The 22,499-nt window shown below is 39.1% G+C and overlaps 1 protein-coding gene across 1 annotated transcript in view; it reads left to right on the top strand.

Annotated features, from left to right (window-relative positions):
• The first annotated feature begins 2,293 nt into the window (after nt 1-2,293).
• Nucleotides 2,294-22,499, top strand: part of spata17 (spermatogenesis associated 17) — a 36,363-nt gene continuing 16,157 nt past the window's right edge. The window contains exons 1-7 of the mRNA XM_053322638.1: nt 2,294-2,361; nt 2,976-3,065; nt 4,151-4,232; nt 5,680-5,730; nt 8,792-8,895; nt 15,312-15,435; nt 20,726-20,959. Coding sequence (XP_053178613.1) covers nt 2,294-2,361; nt 2,976-3,065; nt 4,151-4,232; nt 5,680-5,730; nt 8,792-8,895; nt 15,312-15,435; nt 20,726-20,959 — 753 coding nt within the window. The remainder of the gene's footprint in view (nt 2,362-2,975; nt 3,066-4,150; nt 4,233-5,679; nt 5,731-8,791; nt 8,896-15,311; nt 15,436-20,725; nt 20,960-22,499) is intronic.

Below are 22,499 nucleotides of genomic sequence, written 5' to 3'. Positions count from 1 at the left end.
GTGATCCCTGGGCAGAGAGGGATGCATCAGAGTGGGGGAATTAATGTGCTGCGGACAGATGTTTAATAATAATGGCCGAACTGGCCCTGCCGAGAAACACACATTCCATCCTCTGCACCCTACTGTGGCTGTAGGAACACACATGCACAGACAGACACACACCGACAGGCCCACATACACAGACACTCACATATAATCACTCATACACTGACACCCACACAATAATGATTCATACACACGCACAGTGCAGAGCAACGTGTGACAGTCTCACGCACATACATTTACCCACACACACTGGTTTCACCACGTAGCATGTGCGTGTGTGTGTGTCTTTATGACCAGTGCTGGCCACAGCGCATATGGCCCTCATTTAGGAACAATGGGCATGGAGAATGACTGGTTGGATGAGCTTCCTGACTGTGAGAGGTGACTGGAGGCATGTTAAATGACATGCCCCGTATGGAGAGATGGAGCGCTAGGCACGGAGAGGGAGTGAGCGAGGGTATATATGGGTAATACTGGATAATTATTGACTCACTTTATACTGAACAACAAAAAATGTTTTGAATGAAGGAGGACAGAGGATGGAGAAAAAAAGCAGAAAACTGTGAGAGCAGATAAAAGTACAGAGGAAGAAATATGTAAAGGGGAAGATATCAGAAGAGATGAGGGCGGAGGAACTTGATGAAAGGGTGTATTACATGAGTAGAAGGATAAGATGATGATGGTCTGGCTGGGTCTAGAACTGGGTCATTAGATAGTGTGTAAACAACTTGTCTTTCCATGAAGTGCACTCACTCTCCTTTTTGGTTCACTCTCTCACACAGATACACACCTGGTGACACCTAATCAGTGCTGCGGCAGGACAAATGGCTTCTGGCCATTCTTACAGTCTTGTCAAAAACAACACGTCCCTAAAAATCTTTCTTTTTCTCTCTCTCACTCACACGTGGTGTTCATACTGTCTTGTCACAACAACATTTCTCCGGTAATTACTAGGGTGGCTGCCCTACCGCCGCCCCTCGATGGATGGGCTGAGCCACCATGGGTTTGCCCCTCTAGCCATAACTCTACCTAGGACACCTGCCTACTGCTCCTCACAACTATGGTGGCCCTCAGACAGCAAATTGGCCTAAAAGAAAGACAGAGAGACAGAAAAATATACTCAAACAAGCACACTGCCTGGATCACTGAGAAGCAGGCATATGGGTGCACAGACATGAAAGAGCATGGAGACAGATACATACACACTCATTCACTTGCATTATTTGTGGTTTGCCTGTCTCTAAGGAGTAATCTATAATACAGACAGTCTTTTCCTCTGACCATTGGCCAGACAGATATCTTTCCTTGCACAGATACTGTGCACACACAAACACACACTCACACATACACCCCACTGAGGTGATGATTTTGACAGGTGAATATGGTTAAAGAGGAGTAGAAGAGTGAAGAGGGGGGGAAATACGGAAGGAAGGGTGAGGAGAAATAAACTGATAAATGTATGATGATGAGCGATAATGTCAGGAAAGGAGGGAAATGGATGGAGGGATGGATGCAAGAGGTGAGGCACTGGCAGATCAATACTCAGATGCACAATCTGCATCAACAGAGCAGGCATTTTGCTGGGATTTCTTTTCACTCTTTCTTACATTATTTACACTGCATTACTGCTTCAGTAAAGTAGGTAAAGTGCTGGCAAAGATGGTAAAAAACACAGAGGAAGGATAGAGAGGATAAACAAGATGGTTTGTTGTTGTTGTTTTGATCATTTTTAGTGTTGGTGTTTAGAATTTATCATGATGACTGATAAATAAAGCTATTTCTACAAGTAGTTTAGTTAAAAGTTACAGTATGCTGCATGCTGACAATTCTGAGTCTGAGGGAAAAATAGAGGAGCCTCAGTGTGATAGTGAAATAAATATTCTGTAGATGAATGGACAGCTAAATACCAAAAGAACCTGAATAAAATGGTAGGTTATGTTTAAATAAGATTAAAAACAAACTAAGACTGACTTTGCAAATGATATGCTGACAGTAGCAGAACAGAAGCTATAAGCAAATGTGTTTACCTTTACAGATAATATCGACTGAGACTTACATAACATCCTCAAAGGGTAAATAATTATATAAATAAACATATAGCGTATGAAGTGTTGCTTTGTACTTTAAAGCTTCATTTTCAGCTGTTGGTCTTGTTGGGATAGTTAGAAAGTCCTACTTACTAGATGTTATGAACGCATCAGCAGTGTAAGTTTACAGTTGCCATGACAACTGTAAACTTACGCCTAACATGGCGGAGCTACTGAAAATAAGAAGTGAACTTGAAGACTTCCAAAAGGAGCATTTCTACAGAAACAGGTATGAATTATACAGGTGTGAAGTACCGTTGTGGCTTTTTTGCTAAGCATTAGCTGACTGACTGCCAAAGAGCCAACCAGTCAAAGCCAAACTAATGTTATCAGCTAACACTAACAGAAATGTCAGCTAACTAAATGCTAGCGTAATGCTTTCGCTATGATTTCACCTAACATAGTTAACTAACAATCAGCATCTCGTATTTGTCATATCTTTACAACTTAACGCTTTAACGTTACCAGCAAACCGTCGTCGGTCCTCACTAAACGGTTGTGTTTATGACGACCACATGCATGTATGTTTCTGTGAAGCTTGAGCAGAAAGTTTGCAACAGTTGATACCACTAGCCTATACTTTGGCTTTAAAATATATAATGTAATCAACGTTACTGCAATCCTAGTGCTGCCATAACGAAAGTAATGAAGATCTGAAACACCTGCAGAGCAAACAAGGCAGGGCACCCACAGTAAAGTCTGGCTGTATAATATGCAAAAACAGTACAAATAATAGACCGATTAGTACTATTGAAAGCCATAACGGTATAGGCAACAACATCACAGTGAGATAATGTAGCTACAGTCCATTATTAATATTGTTTGTGTGTGTGTGTGTTTCAGTCTAGCTGAAGAGAACCGACAGAGGGACCACCAGGCTGCCACCCAGATTCAGAGCTGGTTCAGAGCCTGCAAGGTGCGGGCTTACCTCAGGTAATATGTGTCTGTGTGTGTGTGTGTGTGTGTGTGTGTGTGACTTGTGGTACTGTTTCATATGCCACAGGCAAAGAAAGAATACAAGCCTTAATATTGTATGTACCAATTTGAGGTTTGCCTTTTCCTTCAGGGGTGGAGAAACATTTAGGCAGGACTCTAAGAGTTAATTTCAAGGGAAACCCTGATACTAGCTCACTTCCATAATTATCCCACTTCCAGAGCTTTGCAAATGGCCTTGAGGAATAAATGTCACTTGTACTCTGTGCTCCTTTCACACAGAGAGAAATGAATGTCTCTATCTCTGTGCCTGTTCGTATGCTGTGACCCCAGCACCATTCTGCAGGGTCAGCAGACAAACTTCCAGACAGTAGGTTAATTCAGATTACTTTAGTTAATTGATCAATGCGTTAAGTGGATAATTAGCAACAATTTTAGCTGCCTAAGTGCAACTCTGGGGTTGTGCTATCCCCACTATAAGAATTGATTTTCTGGGCATATAAATGGCCTTTTGGAAATTGATGGCCTCATTGGAGGCAGAGAATGGCAGTGGACTTGCATTTAGAGTATGTTTGAAAATGAATACAAATGTGTGCCACTGACTAAAGTGGGTGAAAGGCTCATCGGACATAATCGAAAAGCCTGAAGGAGCAGCAATGGTCTGTGTGTGAGTGTCTTTGTAAGAGTGTGTTTGTCAGCTGACCTTTTAATCGAAATCCTGTACAATCTTAACATTTTGTACGCACAAGGCAAGATCACAATTTTCTTTCATTGTTTTCCCAAAAGAGAAGTCTCAATCTATTATAGCAATGGGAATCTAAATTTTAAATTAACTGGAATATATTTCATATGGGAATGCCGTTCCCTTTTCTTTTAGTGTTTTTACCTACAGTAAACATAACCCTAAGATTCTCGCTTTAGAGTTTTTGTACCATATTAGAAAATTGCAGAGCATAAGAAATAGATCCACAGTTGCATTTCCATCCATGTGTATCTGAGTTACTTTTTTCAGTGTTTTCTTTCATTTCAACTACAAAAAAAAAAAAACCTTACCCAATCCTCTCTCCAATATGACTTTATTACAGCCATCTGCACAAGAAGGCAATCATTATACAGAAGATATGGCGGGGCTTCACAGCAAGGGCACGTTTCAGACAAATGGTGAAGGTAAGCCAGAAGCTGGAACAGCTATAGATATATTGATTATGTTATGATAGCATGCATTAGAATTCAATTGCTATATGCCTAAGTCCCTGTGTCTGACCTTAAGAAATATAATTCACTCATTACACATTGGGAAATTAGCACTTAGGAAATATGATGCAATATGATAAGGAATCCCATCTATATAGCAACTCCTGGGATGCATAGAGAAGAAGTGTGGAGAGGAATAGCGAGAAGGAAAGAGTCGAGGATTGTGTGTGTGTGTGTGTGTGTGTGTGTGTGTATATATATATGTGTGTGTACTTTAGTAAAACAAGGCCCCATTTTCGGCATATTGCCTCCAACTGCTTCTTAATTGAACAGATTGTTGATACCGGATCCAATACCCAGCGCTCTCACGTATAATTTTCCCCTGGATTGAGTTTTGTAAACGTATCACAACAAGCTATTTATCATGCCTGTAAATTGACTGTTTGCTAAAGCATAACAGCCAGCCGCCGTTTGGGAGGCGTTCAAGAAATGGAAAGGGGGTGGGGGGGACGGGGGTGAGGGGTGTTGAAATAAACGATGAAGGATGTGTCACAACACACATATGGGCTAAAAAGAGGCAGTTTGGTCTCATTTGGAAACAGACGAGCACTAATTTGAATCACTCACAATTGCCACAGTGCACTATTTTGAATTAGCCCTGAGAGATTCTATTCCTCCCCACCTCTTTCACTCTCCCTCTTTCCCTTGTCTGTTTTTTTCTCTTTCATTCTTGCGGACCTTATCATGTGTAATGTGACTTGCACAAAGCCTCATCTCAAAACATCAAGCTGAATTTACAACCTCCTTTCAAGTCTTTGTCTTCTTACTCCTTCCTCTCCTCCTTCTCTTCCCTGTCATTATTAAAAAAGACGTGTTGAGATATGAATCCCTTTTATTGCCGACTCTCCAGTTTGCTCCTGAAATGTGCCCCCAGTGGTCGGCCGGCACGTTTGGTGTGTGACGGCTCGTCGAGTGCGCCGCTGAATATTCTCTGGCCTTTTGTTAGTCTCTTCTGGCAGTGCTGTCATTGATTATGAAATCCAGAGGAGAACGTTTGGCCGTCATACATCTCCATTAGCTCGCTGCTTGACTACCATAGATTTTCTTGGCCCTTGTCTGTGTTGGTGTATTAAGAGAGTACCGTCCTCCCCTTGATACAAAGTCCCCCTAATCACTCTCTCGCTCTCTCTCTCTCTCCATACCCCCTGACTTTTTCTCTTGTTCCTCTTGTCTCTCATGCTTTCCCTCTCTCCTTTTTTTTGCCACCTTCCCTCCTCCTTCCCCTCTACAGTGGCCCTATCTGTGCTGCCTCTGTGCAATGTATTATGTATAAAGAGCTCTTTATCTTTGACGCCTGCTGTGGACAGATCAGAGGGCTGGGAGACAAGATGTAACGCCATCTTTTCCTTTGTGTTCACAGGCGGCATATTTTATCATGAAGATGAATTTCTACGAGGAGATGGCGGTCAGGGTAAATATCACCACAGTGTCTTGTTTCAGCAAATGGAGTGTCGTGGTGGGGGAACACTCTGCGTGTGCTGTGAATGGGAGGCCCCATGAATAGCAGCTTGGAAACACTTCATCACATCACTTTGTTAGGACAAAAAATGTCCATCGTAGTTAGTTCTTTATTCTAACATGGAGTCTTTTTCTTTATTATGTTTCAGCATGTGGCATTATTTTGAGGTTTATCTATTTGATTTTATGTGATGTAGGCATATCAGAAACATGTAAACACAAAGCATCTGCAGGTTTTGAAATGTCTTCAAAAGTATTGAATTCAGTTCCCACAACAAAAGGCCTTAGAAGATAATAAAAAGTCAAAATTAATTTACACAATTTTAATAATTTTCTCTTTCCTGCTATGGACAATAACATTATTTTTATGTGTATACATATATAATTTTATTTTATTTATTTATGTTTTGTACAAATGAGACTGTTAATCTGGTCTTATTAATTTGATTACGGGGAATAACTGTTATTGCTGTAATTTACTGTATATAATAATACATAATTATAGGCTATATTCTCTCAACTGGTTTTCTATTTCATACTTTGTCTGGTATGAAAACAGTTTCAAATTACATTGTGTGTGGTATTGAAGTCTTAAAAGCCTTAAATCTAAAGGCAACACTGGAGAACCCCTCCCCTACGTGCACGCACGCACACACACACACACAGACACACACACCACCACCACCAAAACAAAACAAACAAAAACAACAACAAGCTAATACGCTATTTCAACTCATTTTAAAATGTCTTAACCCCAATAGTTCATATACACTGACAGCTTTTTACATATAATCTTAAACCTTATTATATTGTGTACAGTGTTAGAATAAAATTATCCTCTGAATGCAAGCCTTTATATTAATATCTAGCTTGTATCTCAGTTTTAATTTTTTAAAATTTTGTTAGTGCTTATGTCCATCAAATGTTCCCATTTATCCGGTCAGCAGCTACTACTGTTCAACTCATAAATCATAACACTGGCTGTGACTGATGCTTTGGCATTTTTACACAAGAAATTTGCACAGAAACCTTATATTTTTACAATTCCATATAGCCTACTCTTTTGGCTAACAGTTTCATTCTGCCTCAACCATTAAAGGGTTTTATAGGCCAACAAAAAAATCCACTAGTGTTTATTGGAGAGGGTGTGTCACTGTCCAGCTGGACAGAGATGATTACAATGTACATTGGTGAAAAAGCTTGGAAATTGAGGGCTTCGAATTTTACACTTAATAGAAACCAAAACAAATAAAGCTGACCACCCCATCGTTTCAGTAAATGTCACATTATGGGGGGGAGACATACATCCAGTAATAGTGTTGGACCCTGCTGTTTTAGCTCATGGGGTGAAAGGTTATGAGTGATGTCACCATGTAGAGCAGAGCAAAAGCTTCTGAAGTTAGAGAAGGGGTCTGTATTACTCATATAAATTACACACAGTTTCCTATAGGAAGTAACAGGAATTTTAATGGAAAAGAAAATAAATATGAATGGGGTAGCAAAGTGGCTCAGTGGTTAGCAATGTAAGAAGGTACACAGGGTTTGAACCCCACAAGGGCCGAATGATATTTTTCTATGCCGAGTTTGCATTTTATTTGCTGTGTTTGTGTAGGTTTTCTCTTGATTCTCCAGTTTCCTTCCAGCCCAAAATTCCTACATGAAGGTGTTAGGAACAGTCCTGCCGTTGCCCTTGACCAAGGCATTGACCAGAGAAGTGAAGTTGATCTCTGGACACTGCACTGTGCACTGCTCACTGCCCACTGTTCCTCCTGAGATTCATGGGACAAATGTAGAGACACATTTCCCCAAGCTTATTGATCCAGTGTAGCATAAAGCTTCAAATGTAAAAATAGATATTAATAAGAGTTCAATAATTGTAAACCAGTCCATTTTTATGATGCCACCTGTGGAAAGATATACCATAAAGATAAAATATGCTAGGACTCCTTAGTTCATTTTCATGCTACAAAATACTGGCAGGTCTGTATGAACTACATTGTAATCTCTGCAAGGGTGTGTGTACATGCGTATGAAACCAGTGACCCTGTGCAAAAATGAATTACTGAAGGACATCTGTACTCACAGACCCTCCTTTACCAAAGAAATATTCAGTGTATGAATGAAAGAGAGAGGGAAAGAGAAAAAGAGAGACACCGAGGGAGAAACAATCATCTCAGAATCCCCCAGTGACACATCCTTTGAATCAATTTTGATTCTATTCTTTCTTCTCTCCCCTCCTGTTGTCTTTATCATGGCATGGTAGCTAACAGAGGATAATGTATTAGGGCCATAATAGAAACCAGTGTTTACATGCCGCACCTCGGATTTGTATTAGATTCAACAGCATCGATTTCACTAGTCAACAAAGGTCAGCAAGAACTCGGGAGGCGGCAATTACTTTATTTAAAATTATCTATTGACTGGCAGATCAATGCTAATTCTCATTTTGTTCTTTGTTGTTTTTCCCCCATCCTCCACTCCTCTTCTCTCTTCTTCATTCTTCTCATAGTGTGATTATTCTTTTACCTGCCATTGTTTTAATCTCGTAATTAGTCTGAAGGACATCCGCCCCCTTGCTTTAAAATGGTCCACTGGTATGTGTGGGTGTGTGTGTGTGTGCCGGCTAATCTGCAACCTCCACAATCAATGTGGACTGATACAGTTAAACGTATGGAGCTGTGACAGCTGTCTGTCCCACCTTGGATTGTCCCTCCATCACATCAGATAATGAGAATATATGGTTATATTCAGTTGAAGAGTGTTCTCCCATATATTGTTAATACTATCATATGTGTTATTTTTATATTTAATGTATTCTTCATGATTTAAACCCTAACCCTAACCCTCTTTTAGTGTAACCTTTAAATAATTGGATGTGTGAAACAAATGATTTATTTCATATTTGTTAATAGTCAAGTGTAAAAGTTCCCTCACAACCAGATTTCCACAGTATCATATTTTACCTATGTTGTAGAGAGACCTCTGAAGAAAACCTCTGTCATGTCACTTTACAGATTCAGCAAAAATGGAGAGGATACTTTGTGAGGAAGTATATCCATAACTTTTACGCACGCAAGAACTATCTGGAAGGACTCTCCATGAAGAACAAAATAGTCAGGTAACAAATAAAAAAGCCACACAATGCTGGTACTGTGTATGAGAAAGCGAATATCTTTTGACCACATTGCAGCTGAATTAATGTGCGCTCCTCCTGTTTACTTTCAGTTTTTTAGAGTATGGGTGGTTTAAATGTTTTGAATATTTCATTAATTCTGTCTTTACTTAACATTTACAGAATCTCACACATTTGCCTTATTTTCCATTGTAACTCCAAATCAAGATCTACTGTTTTTATTACATTTCTCAGAAATGCAGTGGTATCAATACATTTTCAATGACATATATTGGTAAATACAGTGCATCACCACGTTTTTTTCTCTACAATGTCTAACGTACTGTTTTATTTTTAGCCATTTCCCAATTATGTACTTTGGTCAAATCTGTTTCTGCCCAGAACCAGGAATGGGCTCAACTGGTACATTTCAGTCAAGAATAATTATTTTGATTTGGGTAAAAGCAGTTGGTTAAAAAGTATACCTGTGTACTGGTAACCTTAAATGTGTGTGTGTGTGTGTGTGAGAGTGAGAGTGAGAGAGAGAGAGAGAGAGAGAGAGAGAGAGAGAGAGAGAGAGAGAGAGAGAGAGAGAGAGAGAGAGAGAGAGAGAGAGAGAGAGAATGCGTTGGTAAGATGTGTACTTTCATAGTTGTTACCTCAGAGGAAAAGTGAGGGAATGAAAGTGACAGAGAGACAACTAGATGGAAAGGAAAGAAGAGAGAGAGAGAGAAGTCCTCTAAAGTGCTCGAGGCTAAGAGAGAGAAGTGAACGATGTGAAGAAATTAAAAATTAGCCTCTGATTTGAACCGCAGCTCGTGCATTAATAAAACATCCTGTGCTCCAGGGCTTACTGCTAGAGATACGCCATCTTTTATTTTTGACAAAAAAAAAAAAAAAAAAAACAAGAAAAAAAACATCATGCTTAGCTAATAGTCACATTTTTAATGTTGCTAATATATTTTACCAGAAAATATCTTTAGGCCTCTGCTAAAATTAAATGTAAATTTGTTAAAGTGCTCCTTGGATCACTGACTTCTCCCTTCACTTCCCCACCAGCGTTCCACCTTTCCTCCACACTCCTTGCCCCTTTTAGAGGTAGTAGGACTAGGCTGTTAAAGTCCATTAAGGAAATGTTGCAACTTCAGTATTATAGCACACAAAGACAGTCACATACACACAACTTAGTCAAGAATTGTGACACTATACCAGTGATGAAAGATGTAAAACTGCTGAAATTATACTTCTAATTGTTAATGTTCTCCTGTATGCTGCGTATAAACAGAAAACAGACTTAACCACCATATTAATATACACAGTATAGATACTTGACATATAGAATGAGTATTTACAGAAATCATACTGAAAATATGTGCAAAGTACAGTATGTGTAATTACTCATATGATTAATTACTAACATAAAATCCAGTAAACTAAGCAAGTAAATCTCTGGTCTTAACAGAGCATTATTTTTTGAGTCTCTTTCAATTTTCATATTGTAGCTTTTAATATTAATATTTGGATTTTGTGGTATTTTGGATCCTGTCTAGACAAACAACAGGGTTAAAATATCACTATGCTGTCATATACATCTTTCTAATCCCTGTCCTGTCTTCTTTAACAGTATATTTTGAAAGCAATCAAATGTAAAGAGCAGTGTTAGATTATAGACATGTGAAAGTAAAGAATTGTAACAAATAGTAACACACACATTAAAGGAGCACATACATTACAGGGGCACAAGGTGTGATTATTTTACTGGATATTCTGTACTCTTTCATTATCAACCATGCATCATCCCCAGTTTCTTCACACATACACACACACACACACACAAAGCCCCTCCTTCTTAGTGGTTTGAGGTGTTGAGGTCACTTTCTCTCCAGTTAATCACATGTTTATTTAGTGCGGCCGGGGTCACGATCAATTAACGCCGTGCCGGCATTTATTTAAAATATCCTTTCTCTGTTAGCCGCTGAGCCCTCGGATCACACGCTGCCTGATCACTCACCCTGCAAAGGTCTGCTTTTTAATCCACCAGCATGCTCCCTCCCTCTGTAAGTCTGTCTGTCTGTCCAACACACTGAATAAATTATTCAAAGTTGGACTAATAGTCCCCATTTAGTACAGGCTGATCGGCTGTGCATGGTAATGATATAGGAGTAATGCATAGACTGCCAAACCTCTCTCTCCTCTCCTCTCTGCTCTGATACTCTGTTTCAGTCCGTCTCTCTTTTTCTCTCATGACAGATCTCTCCAGCACAAAACCATCTGTGTCATTTCATTAGGGACAGCATCCAGCTAATACACGCTACTTTCACTAAACTCTTATTTCCTCTGCTCCCTCACTCAGTCTGTGCATCTCTCCTCTTTCTTTTCCTTTCTCTTTCTAAATCTATTTCTTCTGTACCTTTCTCTTCCTCTCGCGCTGCCACTGGTTAACTGTGCTTCAGTGTCCATCCTCATTCATCGTTCCTCTCCTTCTGCATAGCCTAATGAAGTCAGGACCCCGGCACAGTCCCCACTCTGCCACAGTTTTCCTTGGTACCCCAACAATTTATCACTTTGTCAGGGAGACACTTAAAGTTCCTGGGCTTTAATAAGGGCATGCAGTGGGACGATGGGGGCAATTAGGGAAGCGGAGCAAGCCCGCTTTGCATATTTACTAAATGTGCTGGTGTCATCGCTGCTGCCACCAACACGGCCTGTTGACTGCATGAATTATTCCTCTATCTGCAATAAACAGCTGGGTAATTATTACTGCCATAATCAGATAAATAATTCTCCCTGTGATGCTGCGACGACATGGCAAAATCATTTAACTTACCCTAAAGATAACAAAAAAACATGGCTCAGGGTGAATTTATGGACTTGGTACTGCTACACTGAGCAGCACTAGTGTTTTTTTTTTTTTTTTTTAAATCTCTTCTGAAGCTGTGCTGTCTCTCTTTTCTCCAGCCGTCTTCATTCCTCCCTCTCTTATGTCCCTCTCAAGGACATTCATGAAAGGAGAGAGCTGCTATGGTGAAGAGAGTGGGGCCTGCCTGCACGCCTTCTACGCGATCAGTCTCTGCTTCTATGCGTCAGTCTTTCTTTTGCTGCTTCTTTCTGATCCAGTTTGGGTAGAGACAAGTTCACTCCCTCAGTCTGATTGGATTTGTATATTCAGTGTGTGTGTGTGTGTGTGTGTGTCTGTCTGTCTGTCTTTCTTTCTGTGTGTTGAAGTATAATCTGGGTGCTGTACTCTCCCTGCCTCTTTAGGAAATTACTTTTGAGTGGGAAACAATGGAGGGAAGTACTGAAAATGTAAGAATGTTATCCACCCTTTGTAAGAAATATTGATCGGGTATAATTTCAACTCTGGAATCATTATTTACTTCTACACCTTTTCACGGCACCAGTTTTACTACTTTAGTGAATTAGTTAATCAATTTGTCAGTTACTTAATGGAAACGCTGTGTTTTAAGGGTGTTGAAGACTCAATACATTGAGCTGGTCACTGTCTAAATTGACTGGCTAACTACCCCCTCCTTGCCACCTATTGAATCATTTAACTGGAGCAATTAAAACAGCCAATCAGGTCAAGCCTCCATTAAATATTAAGGATCTGGCCAATTTGCTGCTCTGGTACTGGCCTGGATGACCGCAGGTGTGGCCTGCTGTCCCACAATGCCTCACTCTCTGATATCCTATCAGCCCTTGACTACCTATTGTGAACCAAGGAGTAAATTATTGAGGAAGAAGTGAGAAATGTAGCTGTGCTATATTAGCCATTTAAATAAGTTAACAGTCCAGGGTGAAGCTGTCAGTTAAGGTTTCAGTTATTTGAAAGTACTTCAATCTAACAGTTCAGCAGCCTTCAAAAGTAATCTGTGGATAATGCTATATGTATAATATGACATAGTAAACACATTAAAAGCATCAAATAATTTATAATGAAATGAAATGAAATAAATAATGCTATAATGTGGAAAAATAACAATAACTGTAATCTATATATCAAATGGCAATTTGAGCATATTAATGTATAATGCAATCTACTGACATTATAATTGGATCACATTTGCAATGTAATGATACTCTGTCTTTCAATTGAATTTTATTGAAAATATTTTCCAGTGACTAAAAGTGCTTGAATTTGTGCTTTAATCACTTAACAAAGTATTTTGATGAAATTTGTAGCTTAGAAGATTCTTATTAATGCATCAACCTAGGTTGATAAACCATATAACAACCTAGAGAAGTTGCAAGCCAAACTCCAGTATTGTACAACACACTTTCTTTCTTGCTTTCACTTTCACTCAGTCAAACACATGCACACAGACACATGCACACGGACACACGCAGACACAGACGCACACGCACGCGCGCACACACACACACACACACACACACAAAGGGCGAGAGGGCACGTGCAGCATGCCGAACAGGGCTAATGAGGGTTGTATGTTGTGGCGGCTGGTTGGGTCGACACAGATCGAGGTGCCTTCAGCCGTTACAAATCTGTTTGGCTTTTGTCCACTACACAGCAATTAATAACATTGGGGCTGGGGGCAGGGATGCAAAGGTCACCCGTTCAGCCTGACACACACGCACACACAAACACACGCACACACACACTCACATAGGGACACAGATGTGTGGACACACATACGAGCAAAAGTGTGTGAACACTTAGTATGAACATTGATACACACACACTGTCACATTGGCACACTAGCTAGTCAGGTACACACAACATGTGAGAACAGGTCCTGACCCCCGAAAACCTTGCCAGTCAGTTTTTAAATCAGAGTTAATGCATGAACGAACATAAATCGACACATATACTGTAGACAGACACATTCACAGATTGGTTTCTGAATCAGACTATCCCACAAAAAACAGAACTTTATATTTTACAATAATAAGTAATATCCCTGTTAGCCATGTATATAAATAGAGGCCAAGCAACCTCTACATTTACACACACAGATACACACATAAACATGTAGCTTCATATTCATACACACAGTCTTAAATTGCTGTGCTTAATATTACATAAATACACACACATTTAGAATCTCTTGCTTTCTCTCTCACCACACACATGCACACACACACACACACATGCACAAACGCATATTGCTCTGCATATTTCATTTATTTTGTAATTTAATCTGGTGTTGAGGAAGGAATGAGAATGCAAAGGCAACAGGAACAGTGTTGTGATTTCTTTTTAAATGTCACTAGCCGATGAATGTGTTAACCTCACATTAAAGACACTCTATGAATATTCTGATTCTTCTGGAGGTTCGTAATAGAAAACAGAAGTTGGGTATAGAACAGTAAAGAAGGAGAAGAAACAAGGTATAGGAAAAGGGATGAAGGATTGCTGATGAGCTATGGCTAAACTCTTATTGGTATTGCTCTGGTGAAATTAGATTGGCTTTACCCTTAGCTTTGTGTGCGTGTGTGTTTTCACATTACCATGGCGTGTGTGTTTTAGTAATTGTTTCCAATTCACTCTTTAAGTTATTACCCCCTTGTAACAATAAGGCTGTGTGATTGCAGAATGAAATTGCTGTGTATGGGCTTTTAATGCATCCCATTTAGCCAGCTTCGCTTAACAGATGTCACAGACAGACCTGTCCTGGCTGCAGTGATGAAATATATCCATCATCCTACCACTTATTGCTTCCCGCTCTCTCACGTTGCTTTTTTCTTTCCATGCAGTCTCATTCTCTTGTATTTCTCCCACAGCTCCTCTGTCTTTCCACATCTGTCCCAGTCTCTCTCATCATTAGGAAGTTTTTTATCCATTTGAAGGACACTTCAGGAATTACTTTATAATATATGCACAGGCTCACTTGCATGAAGTGTACATTGTGCAAATGTCTTTCATTTATATATTGTTACGATATAAGGTCAGCTGGCTGTAATGGGTTAACTTGTCTTGGTCATCAGGCTTATGTTTTCAGATTTTAAGCATATCAAAATAGAGAGTATCCATTCAATCACCGCCATTCACAAAATATACATAAATTATGAATGTGACAAGTGTTTGATTTATATGTCCTTGACTACATATGATGCCATAAATGTATGTCAAAGATGGTTGTGTAAAATAAAGAATCCACTTTAATCTATTAAGACAGGCTAATGTAAGTTCACGTCAGTTAAGGCTGATATAATATGAAAACTTACTGACATTAGCTACAAAAAACCCAATATTCTTTAGTATTTATTGTCCAGTGTTTATTCAGTATGTATATTAAATTCAATAGTTCAATAGTCAATAGTTGAATAAATCACACATTTGACTGTGATTTCTGTCAAATGCGCTCATCATGTGAATCATTAAGGAAGTTAAACTTAGTAGTTAAGAAGTTTGAAATTTGAATTGGAAAAAACAAATGTTTATGGCTGTATTTGTCCTGTAGGAGACAGCTGGATGAAGTGGAGGAACTCCAGCAGAGAGAGAGATACTGTCTGGAGATGGTAAAAGACCAGACAGCCAAGGTCTACCAAGCTCATCGGTTACATCACCTCCTCAGTACAAAGCAGGTTTGTCTACAGAAACACAAACACACAAAGTCCCACATCATGAACATAGAAATGACTATGAAAAATGACAATTACACCAATATCTAACCAGAGGCCGATATTACATCGAAGTTCAGTGTTTACCACAGCTTCATAGTTTAGTCTAGTCGAAACATTTTTATCATTATGTCAAATACATTAGACTTGACTTCTCTATTCAAAACAACTTTTATGTTCTGTCAGAAAGCTGACTTATATTCAACAGGGAAAATAACAAGTCAGAGTACCTCAAGTATATAGCTGCAATTAATATCAAATCATTTGTACATGTTAAGTATGTGGTCTGTTATGTAAAGGAGTGCATGGGTCATACTGTGGGAGATCAGCTAATGATCAGTTTAAGTAGTGCAAATGGCACAAAGTGACATTTTTTTAATTTTGTGCAATATAATTATTTAAATTTTATTTTAAAGTATGTGTAAAGGAAAAAATCTGAGATTTATTTTTAAACACGTCATGCATGTCAAAACACATTGTGAACTATGTAGTATTGAATTGTGCAGTTAGAGCATTTAACTGTTTTTCAACATTTCTGTGTACAGGATATTTTGGGTGAGCTTGAAATTGTGGCCCAATAACGTAGAGGGGGTACCAGCATGACCCTTCCCGCACTTCATAAACAGTAGAGTGCACAAACTCATAGTTAATATTTTTACACTGGGTAGTTACAAACTTTCATTTGAGACAACTGGGATCTGCTGTTACTGGTTAATGGGGCCATGTTCAGTCAACGTCAGTGCTTAAGGAATTATTTTAAACCCAGCAGCTCAAGCATCTGTTGTTGTATGGTGAACAGCCAGTGGCTTCAGCTTCAGCACTGGCTATGAGGCTGGGTGGAGTCAATGGATGTGGCACTGGCAAGTGGGAGAGCATTTGCTGGGCAGCACTTCTTCAAGTAATGCAAGTAATGAGAGGCTTTTGTTCCAATGGTGACGGCTGCAATGAGGCTGCCAAGGACATTTCAGCATAGATGTGAGAAATGTGAAGTGCACCAAGCTCCACTGAAAAAAACATCAATTTAACATGGCCTATTAACCAGTCATTTAAGATACATTTTTACTTAAACAAATACACATTTACCTACAAAATATGTGCTGACAGTGCCAGCAGTGTGAATAGTGGCTCCTAACGTTGTTTTAAAGTATCATCCATGTTGCCTTACACCTACAAGCATCACCTATTTAAATTGCATATTTTTATATGGGAGTTTGGTGTGTGCATTGTAAACTTAGAGGCTGTTCAGTTGTGCTTCAGAGCAGATAATACACCTTGTTGTATCTTATTATAATTAGTAAGGAATATATCCAATAATAACCATATATTTATTGTGTTTATAATAGTTACAGTACTCAGAAACCCATGATCACTTTATAACCAAACGCAGACCTTAACCAAGGTTACATGCATGGCTGAGAAGCCATGTCAGATTTCTGGTTATCTGTGTCAGTGTGAAAGAGGGCATGTCAGAGGTTATTTTTCATCAAAATAATCAAATTTTGATTTTCAACAAAGGTTCAACAGCTCAAAAACTGCCTATCAACAACTTATATCCAAAAAGTCCAATCTATACATGTCTGTATGTACATCACAGACTCACTACAAACGTTCTACTTTCGATGAGATAACAGATACAGATACAGAGTCACTCCAGAAATTGGCAACAGGGAGGAAAAAAGAAGAATCTTCCTTCTTTCCTTCTTAACACTACGAGCTGTGTGGACTCAAGATATGTGTGCACACCTAAGTATGTGTCCTCATGGCTCCTCTGATTTGCTGAGTGGAGTTTTTTAATGCTTCCCCTGGCACAGGTGTGTGTGTGTGTGTGTGTGTGTGTGTGTGTGTGTGTGTGTGTGTGTGTGTGTGTGTGTGTGTGTGTGTTTGTGGCATGCACGCATCTTTGTGACTCCCCACTGGGATCATAATGAAGACAAAGCACACTGGTCACTGTTGATTCAGCACCACCACTCGCCATGTCCCATCCCATGTTGACACGACACACACATTCACACAACTTTCAAACACTGTATTATGAAGGTGGAAGTTGAAGTGTTCATTGAAAGTTTGTACTGTCAAATCTGGTTTGGCTCCCTAAATGCTTTGGATTGGCTATATACTTCTATATGCATTGTTTAAATTATGTATTTTATGAATTAGCATAAAGAATAGAAAGCAAGAAGAAAAGTTTGTGTGCTCTTCTCCTCCCTCTGTCCATCTTTTTCTCTCTATATATCTTTCTTTCGCTTTCTCTGCATATGGCAGGGGACTCTTTCCCTTCGTAGCTCTGACCTTGTCAGCAGTGAATAGATGGCTCTCCCACACAGTTCATCCTTCCTCACTTCTCGGACCCCAGCCCATACACACACACGCACAGAAACACGCACATACACGTGCACTCACACACACACACACGCACACACACACACACGCACACCCACACACACACACACACACACACACACACACACACACACAGCTTACCAAAAGGCCCCAAGTCCCTTTGACAGAGACAGAGATGGTGTGTTCCTGGGGTCAACATCATTGCTCTTCCCGTAGCTAGGTTGGTACTTTTGGGCTTGCATGTGTGTATGTGTGTGGTTGTTGTGTGTGTGTGTGTGTGTGTGTGTGTGTTCGTGTGCTTGTGTTTAGGACAGGCAAGTAATATGTGTGTTTGTGCAGTTTGTGTGTCCCCAACCTTCTGTCCCTTCCTGTTTAACTTGTCTAAACTCATCCCTAATGGATTTTTTAGGCTTATACTATACAAATATAATCAAATACCACAAGATTCATTATAATGAGGATTTTAGGTTATATTTAAAGTCACATGCAGTTGTTGATATACTGCTAAGTGGTTTGTTTTAAGGATCCATACAGTACATTTTAGAATAACGTACATAGGGTTTAGTAAAAAAAAACATTTGCTTGTTAGCCACTTTGTTTGATATTTTTAAAGATTCAGGGCCTTGATAAGAGTCTCTATGTGATTACACTAAACATAAGCGGAATGCTGGTGCAGTGTAGTGCAAATTGAACAAAATGATGTTATATATAGGAGGAATACAATGGAGTTGGATCAGCTTCTTTTGAATGAAATGTTTGCATTAGGTACGTCATATTTTGGTGTGTTACATGCTAATACTTCAAATATTGTGGTAACAACAATAGGCTGGCTGCTTACACAATTGAATAAACTGACACATTCTTACAATAATTCATTTGCTCCTGCTGTATGGTTGCTAAGGTCATTCTCTTTTGGACAGGACCTCATACACTCTGCAAAAAGGTGTAGAAAGGCATTACTGGAAAGAATCACCCATTAATCTAAACCAATTGTGACTTTACCTTAATCACTTAAAAAAAGTATGATGTCAGAGAAGTCTGCATGCTTCTCCTAACTAGTGATAGTGGAGTTGACGTAATTTCCCTCTATTGATTATTGACAATAATTAACAGTCTGTTAATATGTTATTTTAACAGCAAGGCTTGATTTGATATATAGTACCAGTCAAAAGTTTGGGCACACTTTTTCATTCAAGGGGATGGAAAAGTGTGTCCAAACTTTTGACTGATATTGTATTTTGAGTAATTTCCCACTTATATCCTTTCTCTCCCCCCTCCATGCGTTGTTCCAGTCTTTTAGAGTGGCCTAAATAGCAAGCGGTGTTATTAGCATATAGAGTAGATACAGAGTCCTCCAACTCAAAGCTTTGGTCTGGTAATTAACACACATGCTAAAGGATCACTGTGATTTGAATAATTATTACTAAGACTGTCTGTGGCAAATCTCTACCCCACTTCTGAACAGGGGAGGGAAAGTTTTGTGTACACATGTGTGTATTTGTGCTTGTGTTTGTGGACAACTAAATTTAAATCTTGTATAATGCCACTTTTGAGACAGACTCAGCTAGGTTTTCCGTCTCTCTCTCTCTCTCTCTCTCTCTCTCTCTCTCTCTCTCTCTCTCTCTCTCTCTCTCTCTCTCACTCTCTCACTCTCTAATAGAAATAATATGATTTATTATCTCCGCCAGGCATAAGCGTGGAGGGGATCGTGCATTTTTTTCTTGTCCGCGTGTGTCCATGTGTGTATCTGTCTGCAACTAATCTTGCATTCTACTGGACCCATCAGCCTAATATTCTCTGTGCACATTTAAGACTGTATGCTCAAGGACTGCTGACTCCTTATCCCTCTTAACCTGATGGTAGGCCGCAAGTGATCAACAAATTTTCAGTTTGGTGTCTTGTTTTTGGTAGGTACAATCAATCATGCCTGGTTACCATGTTAGATCAATCGGTGCCACATTTCGATTTTATTTTCAATGTAGTGCTGTAGTACAGTATTTCTACTATTGTTTCATCTACTTTTCTCCATTTGCAGTGTGAAGTGTACTGAACTGCTCCAGCCAAATATTGAACTGGGCAAAAGCCATTTATTTCGCTAAGAACCATAATCTATGCATTTGAGGCAATGAATATCAACAACTGTTGTTTGCAGGGACTCAAAATGATGTTTTTACAAGAGTGTTGGTTTTTACAAAGTTTAAGTTATATTGAAAATATGAAGGATAAGGATAAGGGAAAAGTTGTTAATAAAATTAATGTTTTAAATGATCTCAGAATATTGTCAGTTATTGTAGACTAACAGTTTTTAAGCTGTCCCACGTTTCATTATTTGATGGTCTCCCTGATAAACAGGACTACTTCTTGGTTTTCCTAAACGGATTATAGTGTTTGGGGCGTAAAACACCCAGGGGGACATCCAGCTGCCTCAAAATCCATTACTTATAACTGCATGTCACTCCTTCTATCATATCCCTGATATTTACTGTTGCATTACACCATTATTAAAAAAGAGAAAAGAAATTAAGAATAATAACATTGCAGCCATTCTGAAATACACATATCACATTGCTCATGCTGATGCCCTATGTGTCTTTCTAAAAAGGACGGTTGACTGTTGAATTTCCTTTTTGGTCAAGCAAAGTTGGCAATTTATTTAAGTAAAAAACAAAAAATGTCTAGTCAGAGCACATGTATTGGGAATCACAATTCATGTGTTGCTTTGATTTAGTTTTATTTTTAGTTTCATATTGTAGTCTGATGTTTGTTCTAAATTTCCAAATGTATAATATTTTTTTTCTGAATAAATCATTGCTTAATCATGGACATCTCTCTTCCTCTCTCTCTCTCTCTCTCTCTCTCCCTCTTTCTCTCTCTCTCTCTCTCCAACTCTCCCACCCTCTCACGCTTTCTTCAGTGCCCTGGGGTCTTCAATTCTCCATTCAGGCCTGACCCCCATGAGATGGAGCTACTGCTGAGGCAGGTCAAATACCAGGCCCCCACCAAGCTGGCCTCCAGGGAAGGGGCTTGTCTCTTGAGCCCACCAGCCCCAACAGCCCCGAGTTTTCCTGGGACTCTTGGATCCCCATGGATCAAAAGTAGAACCTGCTGTAGGCCAGTACTGCCCCCCATTGCTAGCAAGAGACAGCAGGTGAGATGGTAAAAAACTACTGTAAAGTAAATAAACAGGTGGTAGACAGAGAAACAGAGCGAAAGAGTAATATACAGAGTATACAGAAACCGACTGTGAGGAGAAAAAAAAAGCCTGTGCAACAGGTGAAAGAGAGTATTAGTTTTACAAAGTGCCATTCTAATTATTAGAGCCCCCCCAACATCTCCTTCTTGCCCTATGGGGGATGGTTCTTAATGAAAGCAGAGATCCTTTAAAATCACTTTTAAAGAAGAATGACATAATTAAAGCATGGCAGACAGCTCTCTCGGGGGCTACTGCACAGAGCGCTACATGTGTGGCTGTGTGGTTCTGTGTTAATATCAAATGTTTGTGTTCATTGTTTAAATTATAAATGGGTCTTATGCACAGAAAGGAAATACTGCACAGTGGATTTAGTTGTCGTGAATGGAGTTTAAAAAAACAAACTGTAATCCAACAATGACTGTCACTCAGTGTTGTACTCCTTTGCCAGATAGGAAGTAAAGCTTTGCTTGCTGACAATTGGAGGTTAAGTTACCAATACTTAGTTATGACTGGATCATCATTGTGCGGGGAAGGAGTTTAGTTAATTTGATATTTTTCTTGAATATATTTTGTATATGTATATATTATTTTTTAAATACATCAGGGCACTGAAAGATGATATCCCATGTATAATGTGGATTACATAAGATGCATATGAAGAAATATAAGAGTTAGATATTAAATTAAAGATACATGAAGACAATTTTGACCACAGTCATTTTTGATAAAATGAGGTAATTAAGGGATTTTAGGGTCTTAAACATCATAACTACTTACATATTCAGCAGGTGCAGAGCAACAAGAGAGTCTTTCTGTTGTCTTCTTTCTGCCTACCTGTTGGTTGTTGTTGTTAGTCCAATATTTAAGCCAGTGGTTGGTAGAATGAGCAGAACATGCTGAAGAGATACAAAAAGCTGAAATTACATTTGATTCTCAAAGGGATCAGAAGTACAAAGATCCCCTTCACAAAAAGAACAATGAATTAATTTAGTGTTAATATAAATACTCATTTTAAAAAGAGGCTGCAAAGTAAGAGTTATATTCCAGTAGTTCATCATACTCAGGTGTGTGTCCGTTTGTGTTGTGCATTTATCTATGCAGCTATGTGATTTTTATGCATACAAGTGTTTGCATATGTGTGTATGTTGATGATTTGATGTTGAGCCATTTCACCATTTGTGTTATTTACGCTCTGCAGCTCTTTATGGCAAAGTGCTTTTCCTATTATTAGTTTCTAGTAATGTAAAACATAAGTGAGCAGAAATGAGCCGTGGATTTGTTTCATTTTATTAGCTGCACTTCCCACACATACTGACAAGCGCGCACACACACACACACACACACACACACACACACACACACACACACACACACTCAGAAAAGTCTCTTGGAAAATAATACATTATGATGATATTATTACATTATTTATCTATATTTATACATGTCTCTCTCCCCATGCTTCTGTGGTTTGTGTGTGTGTGATCAAAAGACTGTG

Source organism: Scomber japonicus, chromosome 1 (genome assembly GCF_027409825.1).
Source record: "Scomber japonicus isolate fScoJap1 chromosome 1, fScoJap1.pri, whole genome shotgun sequence".
Classification (NCBI taxonomy): domain Eukaryota; kingdom Metazoa; phylum Chordata; class Actinopteri; order Scombriformes; family Scombridae; genus Scomber; species Scomber japonicus.
This window is presented reverse-complemented; position numbering and strand designations above follow the sequence as displayed.